The sequence below is a fragment of the Fopius arisanus genome, unplaced genomic scaffold (genome assembly GCF_000806365.1).
Source record: "Fopius arisanus strain USDA-PBARC FA_bdor unplaced genomic scaffold, ASM80636v1 scaffold00026, whole genome shotgun sequence".
NCBI lineage: Eukaryota > Metazoa > Arthropoda > Insecta > Hymenoptera > Braconidae > Fopius > Fopius arisanus.
The window spans coordinates 205,074-221,539 of NW_011887765.1; the positions used below are offsets into that span (position 1 = coordinate 205,074).

Here is a 16,466-nt window from a genome sequence, read left to right on the forward strand (position 1 = left end):
GGGGCGGAAGGGGATGACGGGGAGGGAGGGGGGAGGGTATGGCTCCCCTTCCCCAAGAAAAGAAAAACGATAATACGTAGATGATAATCGTGATATTAATATCGCATTGGGAAGCGCACACATGCGTGCAACTCGTGCCACCCAGGATTCAATTGGTCACGGCGGAACACTTGCTAGGTACCCTGTGGCTACGTGGTTTACTACGTTCTCTGAATACATCCTGATTTTTGGTTGCAAACCGAGGGGGTGAATAAAATGGGGGGAACCTGCGCCTCAAGCTGCACCGCACGTGAATCCTCTAAACATCAGAATTCAATAATAAGCATTACATTTCGTGTCGAATTCTCTCCGATTATTGTCTTTATTTTTTTAAAAGCCGGTAGTTCTTTCGGATAAATTTCTCTTTTAGTGGAAATTATTTGTTGTTTTTTTAAACGGAATTTGGGTAGAGTTGAGAGATTGTCTTCGTTTTCTGGTGCATGGAGATAAAATTGGTGATGGGGGTAGGAACACTTGTTCGTACCAAATGAGAAAATAGGTGGTGTTATTGCACCCGTGGAGGTGGAGTGACGAATGCGAGGAACACTTGCGTCGGTGGATGTGGAGATTCACGAACGGAGGTATTATGTACATGCGGCTTGTGAACACTTGTACTCTTCCCTGGTTGAACCCCCCAATGAATCACGAGAGGATCCACTACAAAACAGCTGTCCATCCTTTTTCTCTTGGAATAATACCGAATTTTTACATAGTACTAATTCTGGGTGACATGGAAATCGATTTTCAGAGACTAATCGGTTGCGATTGAATTGAAATATTATAATTTCGATTTGGGGATTTGTTTCAATCGAAACTATTCGAAATTCCGGAAAAAATAAAACGATATATAAATTTATGAAGGGATCGGTTACCAAAGAAAAATCGGTTGCGATGAAATAAAAATATAATTTCAGATTTAGGGCAAACGACAACTATTCAAAAATCCTGGAGAACTAAAACGATTGGAGTATATAAATTGATGGAGGGATCGATTCCCAAAGAAAAATCGGTTGCGATGAAATAAAAATATAATTTCAGATTTAGGGCAAACGACAACTATTCAAAAATCCTGAAGAACTAAAACGATTCGGATACAAAAATTGATGAAGGGATCGATCCCCAAAGAAAAATCGGTTGCGATGAAATTAAAATAAAATTTAAGATTGAGAGCAACCGACAACTATTCAAAAATCCTGAAGAACTAAAACGATTGGGATACATAAATTGATGGAGGGATCGATTCCCAAAGAAAAATCGGTTACGATGAAATAAAAACATAATTTCAGATTTAGGACAACCGACAACTATTCAGAAATCCTGAATAATTAAAACGATTGGGATACATAAATTGATGGAGGGATCGATTCCCAAAGAAAAATCGGTTGCGATGAAATTAAAACATAACTTCAGATTTAGGACAACCGACAACTATTCAACAATCCTGGATCACTAAAACGATTGGGATATATAAATTGATGAAGGGATCGATTCCCAAAGAGAAATCGGTTGCGATGAAATGAAAATATTATCATTTAAGATTGGGAGCAACCGACAACTATTAAAAAATCCTGAAGAACTAAAACGATCGGAATACATAAATTAATAAAGGGATTAATTCCCAATTCCATTGAGATAAATAAATAAATGGAGCTGCAATATTTTCCAACATAAATTATCGGTATTGCATGACAGGGATTGGCAACAAGGGAGAGGGGGAGATAAATAAATAATAAATATATGTAAAATCCGTGGATTCTGCTGGGGTCGATGAGCTATCAGATTGACGAGTGAATTGATACATCTGATAACAGATTTTTTATCGATCGAAGGGTGCGAGAAGAATGGAGCATTTAATTTAGTAATCAAGCGCACCTTTAGTCGTCTTGCGCCTGAATCCCCCTTGGAGTTTTTTCTCCCCCATATGCAGGGGGCACCCATTGGTCTGCAGCTGAGTCAAACAATGTCTTTTCACATGAAGCTTTTACAGCCCCATCGAGCAACAGAGATTGCCACCAATGGCTCCCAATAATAACGATATTTGTTTCTCCTGGCTGGCACCAAACGACAATATTCCACATTTCCGTAACAATCCATGATGTAAATACCGAGAACAATGGGATCTTGACAACCTGACAGGTATACCTGTGCAAATAACACTTCCAACTATTTTTATGGTCATAATTGTTCATGGGAGCCGATGGTGAATGAAAAATCGGATGAATCGGAATGGCGAGGGAATGGATGAGAATTAATGAGAATTAATGAGAATTAATGAGAATAAATCGACTGCCGACGGAGATGAGACAGTCTCACTACCGGAGGATTAGGATTGAGGAATAAATAATTGATAAAATTTCGGGGAAGTGGGTTTGTCCGAGAGAATAAGACCATAAACACAAATCTGGCGCCAAGAAGTCAGGGGATATGTCTCGCCATGACAGAGAGATGCACCTTGCAGCACGTGCCCCTATTCTCCATTTGGCTGTCCCCACTACGGTAACTAAATCTCTTTGACAATCGGCAAGTGGAGAGGGTAATGTTAAACCAAAGGCCATCAGCCCCCCTGGGTTACACGGGCCCTAAAGGGGATGGGGGGGCGGGGAGGGGGGTCTCTTTAAATACTATTACGCGTACCGAAAAAAGAGAGGGTATAGGCTAGTTGCTAGTGGGTGGGGTGAAAAAGGAAAATTGTCCATCGTCTATACCCCGCCCTGATGTCTACCACTTGGGGTTGTTGTGGTCCAACCCCAAAGCGGAATATTTAAGCCACGTGCAGGGCACAGGTCGCAGTCAGTTGACACCTCGATACTGTGTCACCATCATCGTTGATCCTTGAGCACTCATCAGCGATTAATATTTCGTTGATCAAACTCCCAAGAAAGTGACGCCAGTCGTTGAATCGGTGGCGATCAGAGTTGATTATTATATCGTGGAGTTATAGTTAATTAAATTGATTTTAATGGACGTTGACATCCGCGGTACTGTTCAGTATCCTATGATACAGCACGATTTGATAATGAATATTCGTGCACTCGAGAGGACGTCTATATCGGCGAGTAGATCGACAGTGAGACCTGGGGTCAGGGCTGCGACACTTCTCAATCGGGACTCCTCCACGGAAGTCATCGATATCAATGAATTAGGACAAAATCCCTCGTCAGTCATTCAATACGTAAGTCTATCAAATTTTTTTGGAATTAATTAGGTACTGGTGGACAGTGGAATAACCGATTTTTCTTTTTTTCTATGTCAGGTCGAGGTTGCCGATACAAATGGACGACTTTATTGTGTAAATGGTTTAGTAAATTCCGCGTGTTGGATAAAGATTGTCACTTTGGCGAAAGACTGTCAAAGCTGCAATGTTATATTAATGAGCACCGAGAGGGGAGTCGTCCTGAAGACGATCCGCGTTATCTCGCCTGGGGAGCCCTTACTCATGTGGTTCACTGAGAATATTCTCGCCATGATGAATATGCCCTTTCTCACACCGTATCTCAATATTCAAGGTGAGCTATTCCATAAGTTCATTGTTATAATAATTAAAAAGTGATAATTAAAATTTTTATTCGACGAATTTTCTCATTTTTTTACAATCGAATTTCAGTTGCAGAAAATGAAAAAAAACGAAAATGAGGGATTAATCATAAAATAAAGATTCCGATTTTTCAGTGTCTCCAGAAAGTTGTATTAGATTTAATAATAATTTAATAATAATTAAAAATCGAAGGGGAATAGTTTAATCTAATCATGTGCTTTCGGTTTGTCTTTCAGGTGAAAACCGATACATTTGTCACATCTGTAACAACCTCTTCGAGTACCCGAACCCCTTGAAGATTCACTTGGCGTTAAAATGCAATAAACTAGATCACAACGATCTCTGGGCGAGTTTGGCAAAAGAACTGGCATCGCCACGGCCGCCAATCGCGAGTCTCTCCCTAAATCTCTTTCCACCGGCAGTAGGAAGTTCGTTCAAGTTCCAGTTGACGGAGTCCCTCCGAGCGACGACTCCAAGAATATCACCAATTCGTGTGGAAACCCTGAACAGAAGTGCCTCCCCGAGGAATATCTCACCGACATCCTCGAACGGTCCTTCGCCGACATCCTCGGCGCAGATCTCACCGATCAGTTCATCAACGGAAGTTTCACCTGTTCGCAGTACGATATCTCAACGTAACTCTGCATTCAGGCCGTACATGAGCAGACCATCTAGTCGTAGCAGCCACACAAGCCGCACTCCTCACCTGCCAAATCACCAGGTAAATCTTTATCCACGACAGTTGCCACCCCCGACGTTACACTCGGACGTTCATGCAGCCCAGATGGAGACATTCTACAGCAATATCGGTAAGTCCAAACAGGGACACCTCTGCGTCTACTGCGGAAAGGTCTACTCCAGGAAGTACGGCCTGAAGATCCACATAAGGACGCACACTGGGTACAAACCCCTCAAGTGCAGAGTGTGCCTGAGGCCCTTCGGTGATCCCAGTAATCTCAATAAACACGTCAGACTCCACGCGGATGGGGAAACGTCGGCCCAGGTTGGATGAGACGACTGGGCCGACGGGGAAGACTCAGTCGGACTTAACTTTCATCCATTTTTCTCGAAAACTATCGATTTGTGGTAGAAACGCTCGGGGACTTTTTTGTAGCTGATTAAATTTCCGACGAAAAAGGTCTTCTGATATTTTATCACAAATACAATAATTATCGAGATAATGCAATAATTAGGACTGGTATTCAGAGCGAAGTGATAAAGTGGGAAAAATCGGATGTAATATTTTTGATATTATCGATTTATCTCGCGAGCTGTGAGTGTTAGGTAGAAACGGTAAAGGACTTTTTTGTAGCTGATTAAATTTCCGACAAAAAAAGTCATGTGATGTTTTCTCGTGAAATGAGGGGTTTTGAAACGCCGACGCGCTTTGCTACTTCGTTTGATGAATTGTGAGGGATGGGGTGTGTAAAACTGTACATAGAATTCTGGGCTGGCTCGGAGATGGGACGTCATCGGGCCGAGGGCTGATTAAGGAGTAAATATGTTGTCTCTTATTGTCTCTTGGTATCTCCTCGGTCTCGATCTCTGGCCCACGACAATCATTTCTCTGCATTGGTCTCGGTATCCCGGAACATGCCTTGCACTGCGGAGAAAAAGTCAAATTAATATATAGCTTTTCAAATAATAAAGATATTACATTTGGTATCGAAATAATGATAAATGTTATACTGTATGTATATTTATGTTGAATAATAATAACAGTAATTATATACATTAATTATGAGGCGTTATTTTTTTCTACCCAGTGCAAAATTAACAATTAGATGGAAAAATTAAGGAAATCAATAAATTCAGTTTGAAAATTCAAAAATTCACTTTCCCCCCTTGCGCTCAAATTAATTAAGAACTAGAGGGAGCTGCTCTCGGTGACGAGTCGATAGGAAAGATTTCTTCATTCATTTGTCAGATCAGTGTGATTTTGTATCGCCATCAGAAAGAAATCGTCTGGATTTTCATCAGCAAACCGGTGAGTTAATTGTCCCCGCAGACCTTCAATTACTAAAACAGCAGAAACTATTAATGAGTATTTTCCAGTTATAATGTGTAACTGGAGTTAATCATTCAGTGATAATTACTCGAGTTATCGCCTAGTGAGGGTTATGTAGAGTAATCTGTGATGTAATAGGGAGATCAAATCCCAATTTTGCAATGATGAAAGGGAATGAACAGTAGAATATATTTTCAGGAAGCAGATAAATATGGCGACATTTGTTCGATCACTTCGTCCAGCCATGAGATGTGTCACATCCCAGGTGAGAACGTATGCTGAAGCCAGTGGTAATGAGATGAAGTTCACACTAGCTGGAGCAAATCAGGTACTTTCATCCAAGATTAATTTTCACCATTTAATTACTGATCCGAATCCCCAATTTCAATCTTAAATTGTTAAGAATTCCTTCTAGAAGAAATTAATTTATGGTTATAACTCCAGGTGTTCTACGACAAAGCCAATATCCGTCAGGTCGATGTGCCCTCTTTCTCGGGGGCTTTCGGTATTCTGCCAAAGCACGTGCCAACTCTGGCAGTTTTAAAACCAGGAGTTGTTACAGTGTACGAGGAGAGTGGAGAGACGAAAAAAGTATTCGTTTCGTCAGGGACAGTAACGATCAATGACGACTCTAGTGTTCAAATTTTGGCCGAAGAGGCACATGCCATCGACGCTCTGGACAATTCAGCAGCGAGAGATATTCTGAGCAAAGCTCAGCAACAGCTGAACTCAGCATCATCGGACAAAGACAAGGCAGAAGCTGCCATCGCAGTGGAAGTGGCAGAGGCACTCGTGCAGGCTTCCTCATAAAATTGCATCGATTAAATCTAAACAACTGTTGGAATTCTAGAAATGAACATTAGATCGTCTGTTACTCAATTGCCCTTTAATTCGTGAATAAAACAAACGCCTGAAGACCAATTGCATCAATACGCTTTTATTCAAACAATTATACGGTATTCTCATTATTATGCATTCTGATTTGATCGTTAACTCTCGAACAATTCATCTAAAAATATATACTTTTTGGTATATTGTTAACGTCACATTCAAATAGCATTAAAAGTACAAAGAGTAGTAAAAATTTTCACAGTAATTGGTATAATATTGCACCATTCGATTAAGAATACGTGGACACTCGAGATTTGGGCATCGATCAATCGTTTATTGTGTTTTTTATTGCGAATTTTGAATTATTAGTTGCATAACTGCTGAAAAAAAAATACGAACACACGCACACGAAAGGCAATTAAATCAATAGCGAAGAGGTAAAGTGTAATCAGTCGAACTTTACACTTCTGTTAAATTATTTAAAACAGAAAAAAATTCATGGAAATTATCGTTGTCTCCATGAGAATCGGAGATACTTCTCAGAAAGTCGAGGAAAATTACTCACTGAATTTTGGACAAAATATAAATCGATAATTTTAAAAATGTTGCATTCGACTTATCTCACCTTACACTTCGCCAGATATATTTAAATATTGCATTGTTGTATTCTCCCAGATTTACAGTAAATGCAAGAGAATAGCAAGATAGACTCAGTTTATGAAATTGACTAGTAAAGCTCCAAATTAATAACATTGACACGAGTCATTTACAGGATTCCTCGTCGTGATAGATATCATGAAAATTCGAGGATTTATCTCGGCAGCACGACGAACTCTGTGGCTCTCGGCTGCAGCAGTTCTCTTTAAATACTCTCTGAAGTTGCTCCAGTGTCTTGAAGCAAATAACGAGACAACAGGAGCCACAATTACTCGCAATATCATTTGTACATTGATTCTGCAAGCACGAGACTATTTCATTGACAATGCTCAGTGAATTGGTTTTTCTATCACAGCAAGTTGGTTCCGGTGTGCAATTGTGACAGCTCTTTGACTGATCGCACTTGCAATCTGTGCATTTGCATATGTCAGCATCAGCCGTGATCTCCTGGAGAATATTTCGCTCCTTATCTTTGTTATCGCTGATGGTTTCTTGAGGTATAGAATTGGGTTCTGTTGTAGCTAGAATGGTTGACCCCTCAATCTGCCTTTCAATCTGCAGAGGAGAAGGCTCTGGCCCCACGAGATCCACTAAAGAATGAACAGCTGTGGGAAAAGCATTCATCTCTCCCCAGGACTCCGTCCTCAGGGCAGGTTCAGCAGCGAGAGCCATCACGTCTATCCAAGGGGATGGGATTTCCTCTTCAGAGGCTATGGCAAGCTCCACAGCCTCAGACTGTTCACTCACATTACTCAGTAATAAATTATTCGTTTCACTGGTGAATGTCAGGGACTCGAGACTAGTCTCGAACAACGGTGACTCATTACTTTTCTCATTCAGAATAACATCGACATTATTGTCGTTGATCAAGTCCTTCATCGTGAAAATATTGCAGGATGACCCCTCATCACTGACATGTGACAATTCAGCGATTGTACTCTGAATGCCATCGCGTACGATTTTCTGCTCTAAATTAAGTGGCGCAGATGTAGACTTGTCTTTTCCAAATGACTCAGGCTCTGAGGATGCCAATAATCCCTCGTTCGTTGAATTTATCCCCAGTTTATTCTCAGCTTCCCCATAACTTCCTATTTCGAAGGTCTGATTATCTTTGGTATAACTCTCTCCGATCATTTTGTTGTCACTCGAAAAAGATTCGACCAAAATATTATTGTTTGTACTGTCGATCTGCAAGACATTCCCAGTCGAGGATAAATTGAAGGTGAGATCATTCAGTGTTATTATAGCTGCCCCCTCGGGCTTAATCGATGATAAATATCCCATGTTTGTGTTATCTCTCTGTTTAGTTGTGTCGATAGATACAACAGTGTACGACGATAATGAATCTTCATTGACAGGATCCTGTGGTGAAATCTGAGTCTCCTGAGTTTGAATTTGTCCACTATTCGTCGATTTTCTGTGCGTCTTTAAATGGCTCTTCAGACTATGTGGCGTCGTAAAGGATCTTTGACAATTAATCTGCGGACAGGTGTAGGGACGTTCCCCCGTGTGTGTTCGTTTGTGGGTTTTCAAATGGTGAGAAGCAGTGAAAGCCTTCCCACAGCCCTTTTCCTTGCACCTATTTAACAAAATCAGAATAACTTAATAATGCATTTATACCAAAAACTATCGATTTCTGAATACTGGGGTAATGTGGGAGCGGCTGACTAAATTCCCCAGAGAAAATCTTTTAATGTTTCTAAATAAAATCGATAGCTTTGGAGATAAATGAGTATTTAATGTATTTTTAATGGAATTTAGTTGAATAATATGTTTAAGAAAATAACGCACTTGTAAGGGCGTTCTTGCGTGTGGGTACGAATGTGTTTTTTGAGATCGCTATGAGTTGTGAAGAATTTAATACATCCAGCCTCTTCACATTTGAAGGTATTCCCACTGTGTAGTCTTTGGTGTGCCCTCAGTCTGTATAGAGTATTGAATGCCTTCTCGCAGCCATCGTAAGTACATTCGAAGGGTTTTACTTTGGTGTGCACCCTCACATGAATTTTCAAACTGTACGACGTGAGAAAAGCCTTTCCACAATTTGGCTCAGTGCACTTGAATCGATACTCCCCTGAAAATATAAGAGAGACAATATTTCATCCCATTAGATAATATATTAATCGACATTGAGCAATGATACATGCACGATGTTTTTGAGCACTGACCGAAAGCCATGCAGATCCAAGCGACTCATATCCACATTAGGACGTTCAAAGTTTGCGCTTTTAATCAACTGAACAGACAACAGCCGAACATCACAAAGCTTTTATAGTTTTTTTCATTTCTCTTGGAATTATCCCATTCTGTAATTTAATTAATAAAAAGTAAAGCTTAATGTTGAGAATTTGATGTATCGTGCATTGACTTTAAGCCCTTCATGCGACAACTGACAGCGTTTACTTACCAGTGATATTTTATCATCCATTTGCTCGGTGACAATTACGTTCTGATTAGTGTATTAGATGGGGCAGTAAAGCATGATTTAAGATTTTTTAAATGCACTTTGAAAATTGTGGAGATGGTAGGGAAGGGATATTCACCTTTGTGGGTTTTCATGTGGGTCCTGAGATTTCCAACAGTACTGTAAGTACGAGAGCAACCGTCATACTCGCACTCGTATCTGCTGATGTGTTTTTGATTGGTGTCAGGATCGGTGCTTTCAATGGTAATCGTAGCATGGGAAGGCACATCGGGCATTGAATCATCTTGGCCCGGATGAATTCGCATGTAAATTTCATCTGGACTGATCGTGTGGTGAATGTACCTAACAGTAACAATTAATACCAGTCCATCATTAATAATCCCACGCGAAGTGCAACATGAAATGTCAACGTTTGATATTATTGGGAAATCACAATTTTTGGTAGTGAAAACATAATATTTATTTTTAGCAGAAGGCCATGAATTACTGAAACGGTTGGATATTCTTATACATCAAATTCCCAGGTTCTTCGGAATACAAAAATTCTATATTAATCTCCAATACCTAGAGTGATATTCAGTGATGAATGGCCGTATTAGGAATGGTTAACCAGGAATAGGAATGCTCAGATCAAATGATTTATCAAAATAACACGATTAATGTGAAGAATTGATCTAGCGTGAAGGAGAATTTAACAGAGGAATTATTGAAATGATTAATTCATTAACTCCTGGAGGAGACAGTATTGGAGGAATTCTCACCCAGTGGGGTCATCAGGTATCCTCGAAACGAATGATGTATCCTCGGTATCAGAGTACTTGCAGTCATATCCCACTGATTGTTCGTATATCTTGCCAAAATTCGTCAAATCCAGACTGTCATCGAGACAGTCCTGGAGATCATGAGTCACCAGGATCCCCTCAAAATTATCACTGATACCCTCGGTATGATCGCCATCCTCTCGATCAAATTTCTCACTCTCCCACGTCGCCATACTTTTTCACCAAGTCCAAGGTGGTTAGTAGTAGTGCCCCTTGTCGAAAAACAACTTCATACATACATCCGTATTAGTAGACGTTCCACAGTTACGAAAATTCTTCGCAACATATAATATAGCACTTCACTGAGTTTCACACAAAAATCCATTCACATATGTATAGGTTATGTACGACCTAGTCCCGATGACAAACGTACAACTACATCGAGAGCTCACGTATTTGTCTTTTTACTCACTCCAAACACCAAAAAGAATAATGATAATGTTATCCACTTGTTGTCTGGCTCCTCTGGGTTTATCTAAGAGAAAATAAAGAAAAAAATTCCACTGATTACGAAATCCAAATGGCAATACAATTCATATCCTGGCAATTCCACTACTAATAAATTGGCTTTTATCACAATTACTGGTGTACCTGAGGATTAATCAGGCGTATATGTGCAGGAAAATCTGAATTCTTGGTAAATCATAATAAAATTACCTCCAAATGATAAACTAAGAATTGATGCTGAGTTCAGTCATGTGACTAGTCACATTCGAGCGCTCGATACTAAGTCAGGGGATATTATCACAATTCAGATATCTTCCGTGAATAACCACATCTAATATTGTTTTTCATTACTAAAAGGAAAGGATAATTAGTATTCTTGAGAAGTAGCCATGGGTGATCACGTTTTGTCGATACAAAGTCATGTCGTCTATGGATACTGTGGTAATAAATGTGCAACATTCCCACTGCAGGTATGTAAGTCCTGGAATTACCAGATATATTCACCACCTGACAGTTAACACTGCAGTTTAATTAATAAACAAATTGTATGAATAATGAATAATCGAAGGGTCAACAAAATTTTGTTCTGCCAGAATGGCGCACGATGACTCAAGGCTTTTCCAAAATAGTCAATAATCGACTTTTAAGAATTGCCTCTGGTATTATAATAAGAAATAGTTTTTAATAAATTATTATTAACTAGATGATCGACGTGGATTTATTAATTGAGTCGTTAATTTCCACTGAATAATGCAGTATTGTCGATTGATTGAATAATTGATCCGTGGGTGGTTTTAATTGTGGAAAAATAATATTGTTTATAATTTTAGCTACTTGGATTTGAAGTGGATGCAATAAACTCAGTGCAATTCTCCAATCATACGGGGTATAAAGTCGTCAAAGGGGAAATCCTGACTGACGAGCATCTAGGTGAGTAATTATTCATTGTCTCATTATTTCCATTGGTAATGATTGGTTTATGTGGATGATCAGGGCAATTGACCGAGGGGCTAGCTGCGAATGATTTAGATCATTACAGTCATTTACTCACTGGATATGTGGGATCTGCGTCTTTTCTCAGAAAAATTGGACAACTGGTGCCCATTCTGAGGAAGAAAAATCCAAAGCTCGTTTATGGTAAAGTAACTTGGTTAAATTATCTTTGCAAAAAGGATTTAATCGATTGATTGAACTTAATTATTTCATCAGTCTGTGATCCTGTTCTGGGCGATAATGGAAAAACATATGTACCTGATGAATTAATTGAGATATATAAGACAGAGATTGTTCCACTGGCCGATATTGTGACACCAAATCAGTTCGAATTCGAGTAATTATTTGTTGTCGTATCTCGATTGTTTGGTAGAAACAATATTTCATAGTCTGTTCGTTTATTCAGGTTGTTGACTGACGTGAAAATTGGGACATTCGATGACGTGGAGAGAGCTATAAAGAAATTGCATCAAATAGGTCCTAAAATTGTTGCAGTCACTTCAATTGAATTGAACGATAGGTTGCTGAGTGTTATGAGCAATGCGAAAGGTAAAATCATGTCTCGATGAATTGAAATTAAAACTAAATGATATTTCGTCATTTGGAGTAGATGGTACGATCATTACAATGGATATACCAAAGATACCGACGAATTACACTGGGTCTGGAGATCTCTTCGCAGCTCTGTTCCTCGCTCATTCCCATCTCCAGCAGGACTTGAAAATCGCACTGGAAAAAACAGTGAATTCGTTGCATTCGGTGCTCTTGAGGACCCATGAATATCGCTCGAGTAAGAAAATTTAACTAACATCAGTGATCAGTGAATAAAAATAACGTCATAAAAAAATCCTACAGATATCCATTTTATTTTGCATTCCAGAGGCCTCGAAAGAACCTGCGCAGAAGGCGAAAACCAAGGAGCTGCTTCTGATCCAGAGCAAAGCAGATATAGAAAATTCATCGAGTAAACTACAAGCCCATTACCTGAATAGAAAATAGTCCATTCAAAGAAACCTGCCTTATGCCTGAAATTCTGTATAAAAATGTCTTGAGCTTGAAGCTCGAATGTCTTCCACGGTCAAGTGTATTGATTTCCGGTTTATTGCATTGAAAGAAAAATGGAGATTAAACGGGGTAAAAGGTACATGTACAATTTAACAAATAAATCATGCAAAAAAACGGGACTCCAGATGTTAATTTTTCTACCCGACTGGGCAATCCTCGAATTCTCGTACAATTGCTCAAATATATTCCAGACAAATTGAGGTGAATGTCCTCTCACCCGAAAATTCACTTGTATTTTCGATAGCCGTTTTACAATTTTTTACTTCAACCAAAAAAAAATGAAAAAAAATAGAAAAGGCAGTCGTTGGCCATTTTTCAAATTGGAAATTAGGAAAAATTATCTAGAAAATTATATTTCCATATAGAGTCATGGCAATCATTTTTGAGTTTGAACAATATAGCATGGAAACAAATTTTTTAAACAATCACTGAAGAATTTGAAAAAATCGGATTTTTGAAAAACTCAAAAATACAAAAAATTGATAGATGAATCGAATTTTAATTAATATCGACGGCTAGGACTGATCGACACTTACATATTCAAGAAAACATGATAAAATTTCAGAATTACAGATTACACTTTCAGATTTTTTCAATACTAGAAAATTTCAAAGATTGAATTGGGAAGTAAAAATTGGTGAAAATGGGGAAAAGGGAAAGAAAGGAGAAAAGAAGGCCCGGTTCTCACAATTCCAAGTAGATCGAAAGTCATAAAAAATATATTACACCGGATTAAATAAAAATTCAAAGTGCTAAAGAGCGAGGAATAACTACGTAATGGCAATGCGGAAGATAAAATATACGGCGCTTAGTGCCTTGACCCTGAGAAGGCGTGTGAGTGAAAGAAAAAGGAGAGAGAGACTTTGAAGGATGAAAAGTGCGAATCTTGTACAACCAAGTGTAATCCGGGTCGAGTGTACGCTGTTCGTTGACTTTCAGCGAGTCGCGACCGTGAACGAGCACTTGGTGGTGAACGGGCACTGGTTGCCGAGTCAAGGAAAATACACCAGCACCCACCAGAAAGAGAGAACACCCATGAAGACGAGGGGGAGGTGAAATGAAATTTGTAACCCCCCAGTTGAGGCGAAAATAAGTACATGAGGAGTGAAAAACCCGAAGAGAGACATGACCGACGGAGGAGAATTGCAGCCGAGGAGAGATGTGGAACAATGCCCTGGAGTAACCTCCATCAAGGATGGACTTCCATCCCGAGAACGAGCGTTCACTTCTTATACATCTCCAACCACATCGGCTCTCCCATTCAAAACCTCATGCCTAATTCTCTCTTCATCGATAATGTCGCAACACATGCTTCCTCTCTTTAGTTTTTTATTTTTTTTCATTTTTATCATTTTTTTCATTTTTTTTTCCTTTACCACTTGTTCTCCACCTCGACACCCAACTCTTTTTAAATTCCCCGTGATGCCGAGACATGGCCCGAGGACGTATCCACGGGCGGGGTCGATGGCACCGATCATTGCGAAACCTTCAGCAACCCACCACTTGGTGAAACTATCCGAGGAATTAATTGGATTTGTCAATCAATCGGTTCTATTACCCCTAGAAGACCTTCAAAAAATCACCACATCACTTTTTTAGTAGATGACTAATTTATGTCTAATTATTGTCATTGAAATTGTCAATAATTATTTATATAACTGTAAATGGATAGGCATTGAAAATCGTCTAATTCTCAATTCTTAATTTTTTCCTGTTTAAACAAATCTAAATAGATAAATTAATATTTGATAGGAATTCAATGGAAATCTTGAAAAATAAATAGAACGTAAATAACGCAAAGAAATGGTTTGTACTACATAATTGAATTTTTATTTGTACGAAATGTGTTACGTCGAAAAATAAAAAAAATTTTTATCGAACGCATAAATTTGACATTGAATGTGATAATAATTAATAATAATTATTCCGCGATGTCGGGGACATTCGGCAATTTTAATTGCTATTATACAATTTGAAATAAAAGCATTTCGATATTCCCTTGTACTTCCTAAATAAATCATTATTTAATGACACATTTTGTCTCACTGATTCCCAGTAACTATCAATCCCTCTAAACAGCAATAAAAATGCCAATGAAAATTCTGCAATGGCTTCCTAATTTCGAGATTTACTGTGACATATATTACGTGACTGTCATCTAAAGAACAATGACAATTCGACCCCTGAACTTATGACGAAAAAAGTACGATGACATGATGGATGAATGATATAATCCCCTGAATTGCTGCTAACGGAGGTAGAGAATTTTTAATAAAGAAAAAAACACCTCAAGGTTGCTCACTCGAATTTGCTGTTGACGATGATGATGATGATAAGAGGAATAGAGAGGTCCCAAATGGTTCATCGACCCTGCAAAATTCCGAGGATCGAACGGTTACGATCGGTTGACTACACAAAACGAAAGAAAGTGCTTTTTGTAAGTTCAATAATGAATTCAGGGAAATAGTGATTCACCTCTGGTTTCCACCCAACGACGAAGACGAGAGTGAGGCCTTAGGGCCCATAAAGTCACTGTCATATGCATCTCGATGCAATAGTTGCAGGACTGCAGGACTGGAGGACTGCAGCAACGCAGCACATGAATGTACGTTAACCCAGTGCCACTGCTGCACACCCAATGGAAAGAAAAATTTTTTGGGTCTAGGTCTGACAGGGGCATTCACCTCAACCTGTTTTTCTTCTTGGATGTGGGGGTGACGCAGGTAGACTCTAAGAATCTCGAGTTTTCGTTTTCATGACTGAATAAAACGGGATTATAAAAGGTACCGATTACTTATACGATAGATGATAATAAATAAATAAACAACCGGTGCTGACAGTTATTCCTGGTAGCACTTGTGTGAGAATGTGGTTCAATGACAATGCAGCCTTAACCCATAACCATAATTGCAATAGTTTTTATCGTCAATGAGAAAGTTGTACTCGTGGTCCGATGAACTTGTTACTCAACTATAGACATTGTCTATAAAAAAATTCACAGGAATGAGTTCAATTCGATTGAAGTTTCGACTCCAGTGATCCATTTATCGGTTGAGTTTTGGCGTTTGCTGATTGTTAATGAACTTTTGTGGAAAAAGTGGCTAATGAAAGTATCACAGTACACGGTTTTGTTATTCTTACTTCTCAGGTCAATGATCTTTCAATCTCTATTCCATTTTCTAGGATTTTAGCTCCTGGTCTGCAATGGGAGATTTTTGGGAGCGCTGGGGATTAGCTGCAGAATTTACAGAATTTAATAAATATTTTCAACCATTTGATTGATCATTAACGATCTGATTCAATATCATGTACTTCTCCAGGACCAGTAGCAAAAAATGATGTTTCAGTTTTACTAAATTTCTATTTTTCTTAATAAATATCGATTTTAGAAAAAAATCGTAAGATATCTTTTTTGTGGAAAATTTAATAAGTTACAAAAAAGTTCTCTTCAGATTTTCTGTCCGTCTTGTCTCTCCCGAGATAGAGACAGTATCATAACGAGAAAATATCATGCACTCCTTGAGGAGCAGTAGCAAACGGTGAATGTTCAGGTTTTCTAAATATCGTTTAATCTGAATAAATATCGATTTCAGGAGGAAATGTTAAGATACCTTTTTTGTGGAGAATTTGATGAGCTAAAAAAAA

At 38.8% G+C, this 16,466-nt stretch overlaps 4 protein-coding genes across 5 annotated transcripts; 3 read left to right on the forward strand and 1 right to left on the reverse strand.

The window, feature by feature from the left end:
- Positions 1-3,055: 3,055 nt before the first annotated feature.
- Prdm13 (PR/SET domain 13) lies at positions 3,056-4,586 on the forward strand. Its single transcript, XM_011302295.1, has 3 exons — positions 3,056-3,211; positions 3,365-3,545; positions 3,811-4,586. Exons 1-3 carry the CDS (start codon positions 3,056-3,058, stop codon positions 4,584-4,586), a joined length of 1,113 nt encoding a protein of 370 aa, XP_011300597.1.
- Positions 4,587-5,475: 889 nt separating this feature from the next.
- On the forward strand, positions 5,476-6,503 carry ATPsyndelta (ATP synthase, delta subunit). The gene is made up of 3 exons (XM_011302071.1): positions 5,476-5,561; positions 5,781-5,910; positions 6,027-6,503. The coding sequence occupies exons 2-3, from the start codon at positions 5,794-5,796 to the stop codon at positions 6,390-6,392; spliced, it is 483 nt and encodes a 160-aa protein (XP_011300373.1). The 5' UTR covers positions 5,476-5,561; positions 5,781-5,793; the 3' UTR covers positions 6,393-6,503.
- Positions 6,504-6,754: 251 nt separating this feature from the next.
- Positions 6,755-10,708, reverse strand: MTF-1 (Metal response element-binding Transcription Factor-1). Of its 2 annotated transcripts, XM_011302068.1 has the most exons (4): positions 10,257-10,708; positions 9,614-9,837; positions 8,862-9,144; positions 6,755-8,649 (listed from the first exon to the last, which is right to left on the reverse strand). In XM_011302068.1, the coding sequence occupies exons 1-4, from the start codon at positions 10,487-10,489 to the stop codon at positions 7,176-7,178; spliced, it is 2,214 nt and encodes a 737-aa protein (XP_011300370.1). In that variant the 5' UTR covers positions 10,490-10,708; the 3' UTR covers positions 6,755-7,175. The 2 variants fall into 2 exon arrangements, with proteins under 2 accessions (XP_011300370.1, XP_011300371.1); XM_011302069.1 differs by lacking the exon at positions 9,614-9,837 and having other exon boundaries at positions 10,257-10,424.
- Positions 10,709-11,030: 322 nt separating this feature from the next.
- Positions 11,031-12,940, forward strand: Pdxk (pyridoxal kinase). The gene is made up of 7 exons (XM_011302067.1): positions 11,031-11,233; positions 11,594-11,693; positions 11,757-11,900; positions 11,973-12,093; positions 12,163-12,305; positions 12,367-12,546; positions 12,637-12,940. The coding sequence occupies exons 1-7, from the start codon at positions 11,153-11,155 to the stop codon at positions 12,753-12,755; spliced, it is 888 nt and encodes a 295-aa protein (XP_011300369.1). The 5' UTR covers positions 11,031-11,152; the 3' UTR covers positions 12,756-12,940.
- Positions 12,941-16,466: the final 3,526 nt, after the last annotated feature.

Excerpts from the sequence above, each read along its gene's own strand:
- MTF-1 (XM_011302068.1), bottom strand. The coding sequence starts at position 10,489 with ATGGCGACGTGGGAGAGTGAGAAATTTGATCGAGAGGATGGCGATCAT. Across the intron at positions 9,145-9,613 it reads CCACATGAAAACCCACAAAG|GGGAGTATCGATTCAAGTGC; the intron begins GTGAATATCCCT and ends TTATATTTTCAG. Across the intron at positions 8,650-8,861 it reads ACGCAAGAACGCCCTTACAA|GTGCAAGGAAAAGGGCTGTG; the intron begins GTGCGTTATTTT and ends TTTGTTAAATAG.
- Prdm13 (XM_011302295.1), top strand. The coding sequence starts at position 3,056 with ATGAATATTCGTGCACTCGAGAGGACGTCTATATCGGCGAGTAGATCG. Across the intron at positions 3,212-3,364 it reads CCTCGTCAGTCATTCAATAC|ATTGTCACTTTGGCGAAAGA; the intron begins GTAAGTCTATCA and ends TGTTGGATAAAG. Across the intron at positions 3,546-3,810 it reads ACCGTATCTCAATATTCAAG|GTGAAAACCGATACATTTGT; the intron begins GTGAGCTATTCC and ends TTTGTCTTTCAG.
- ATPsyndelta (XM_011302071.1), top strand. The coding sequence starts at position 5,794 with ATGGCGACATTTGTTCGATCACTTCGTCCAGCCATGAGATGTGTCACA. Across the intron at positions 5,911-6,026 it reads CACTAGCTGGAGCAAATCAG|GTGTTCTACGACAAAGCCAA; the intron begins GTACTTTCATCC and ends TTATAACTCCAG.
- Pdxk (XM_011302067.1), top strand. The coding sequence starts at position 11,153 with ATGGGTGATCACGTTTTGTCGATACAAAGTCATGTCGTCTATGGATAC. Across the intron at positions 11,694-11,756 it reads CCTGACTGACGAGCATCTAG|GGCAATTGACCGAGGGGCTA; the intron begins GTGAGTAATTAT and ends GTGGATGATCAG. Across the intron at positions 12,094-12,162 it reads CCAAATCAGTTCGAATTCGA|GTTGTTGACTGACGTGAAAA; the intron begins GTAATTATTTGT and ends TCGTTTATTCAG.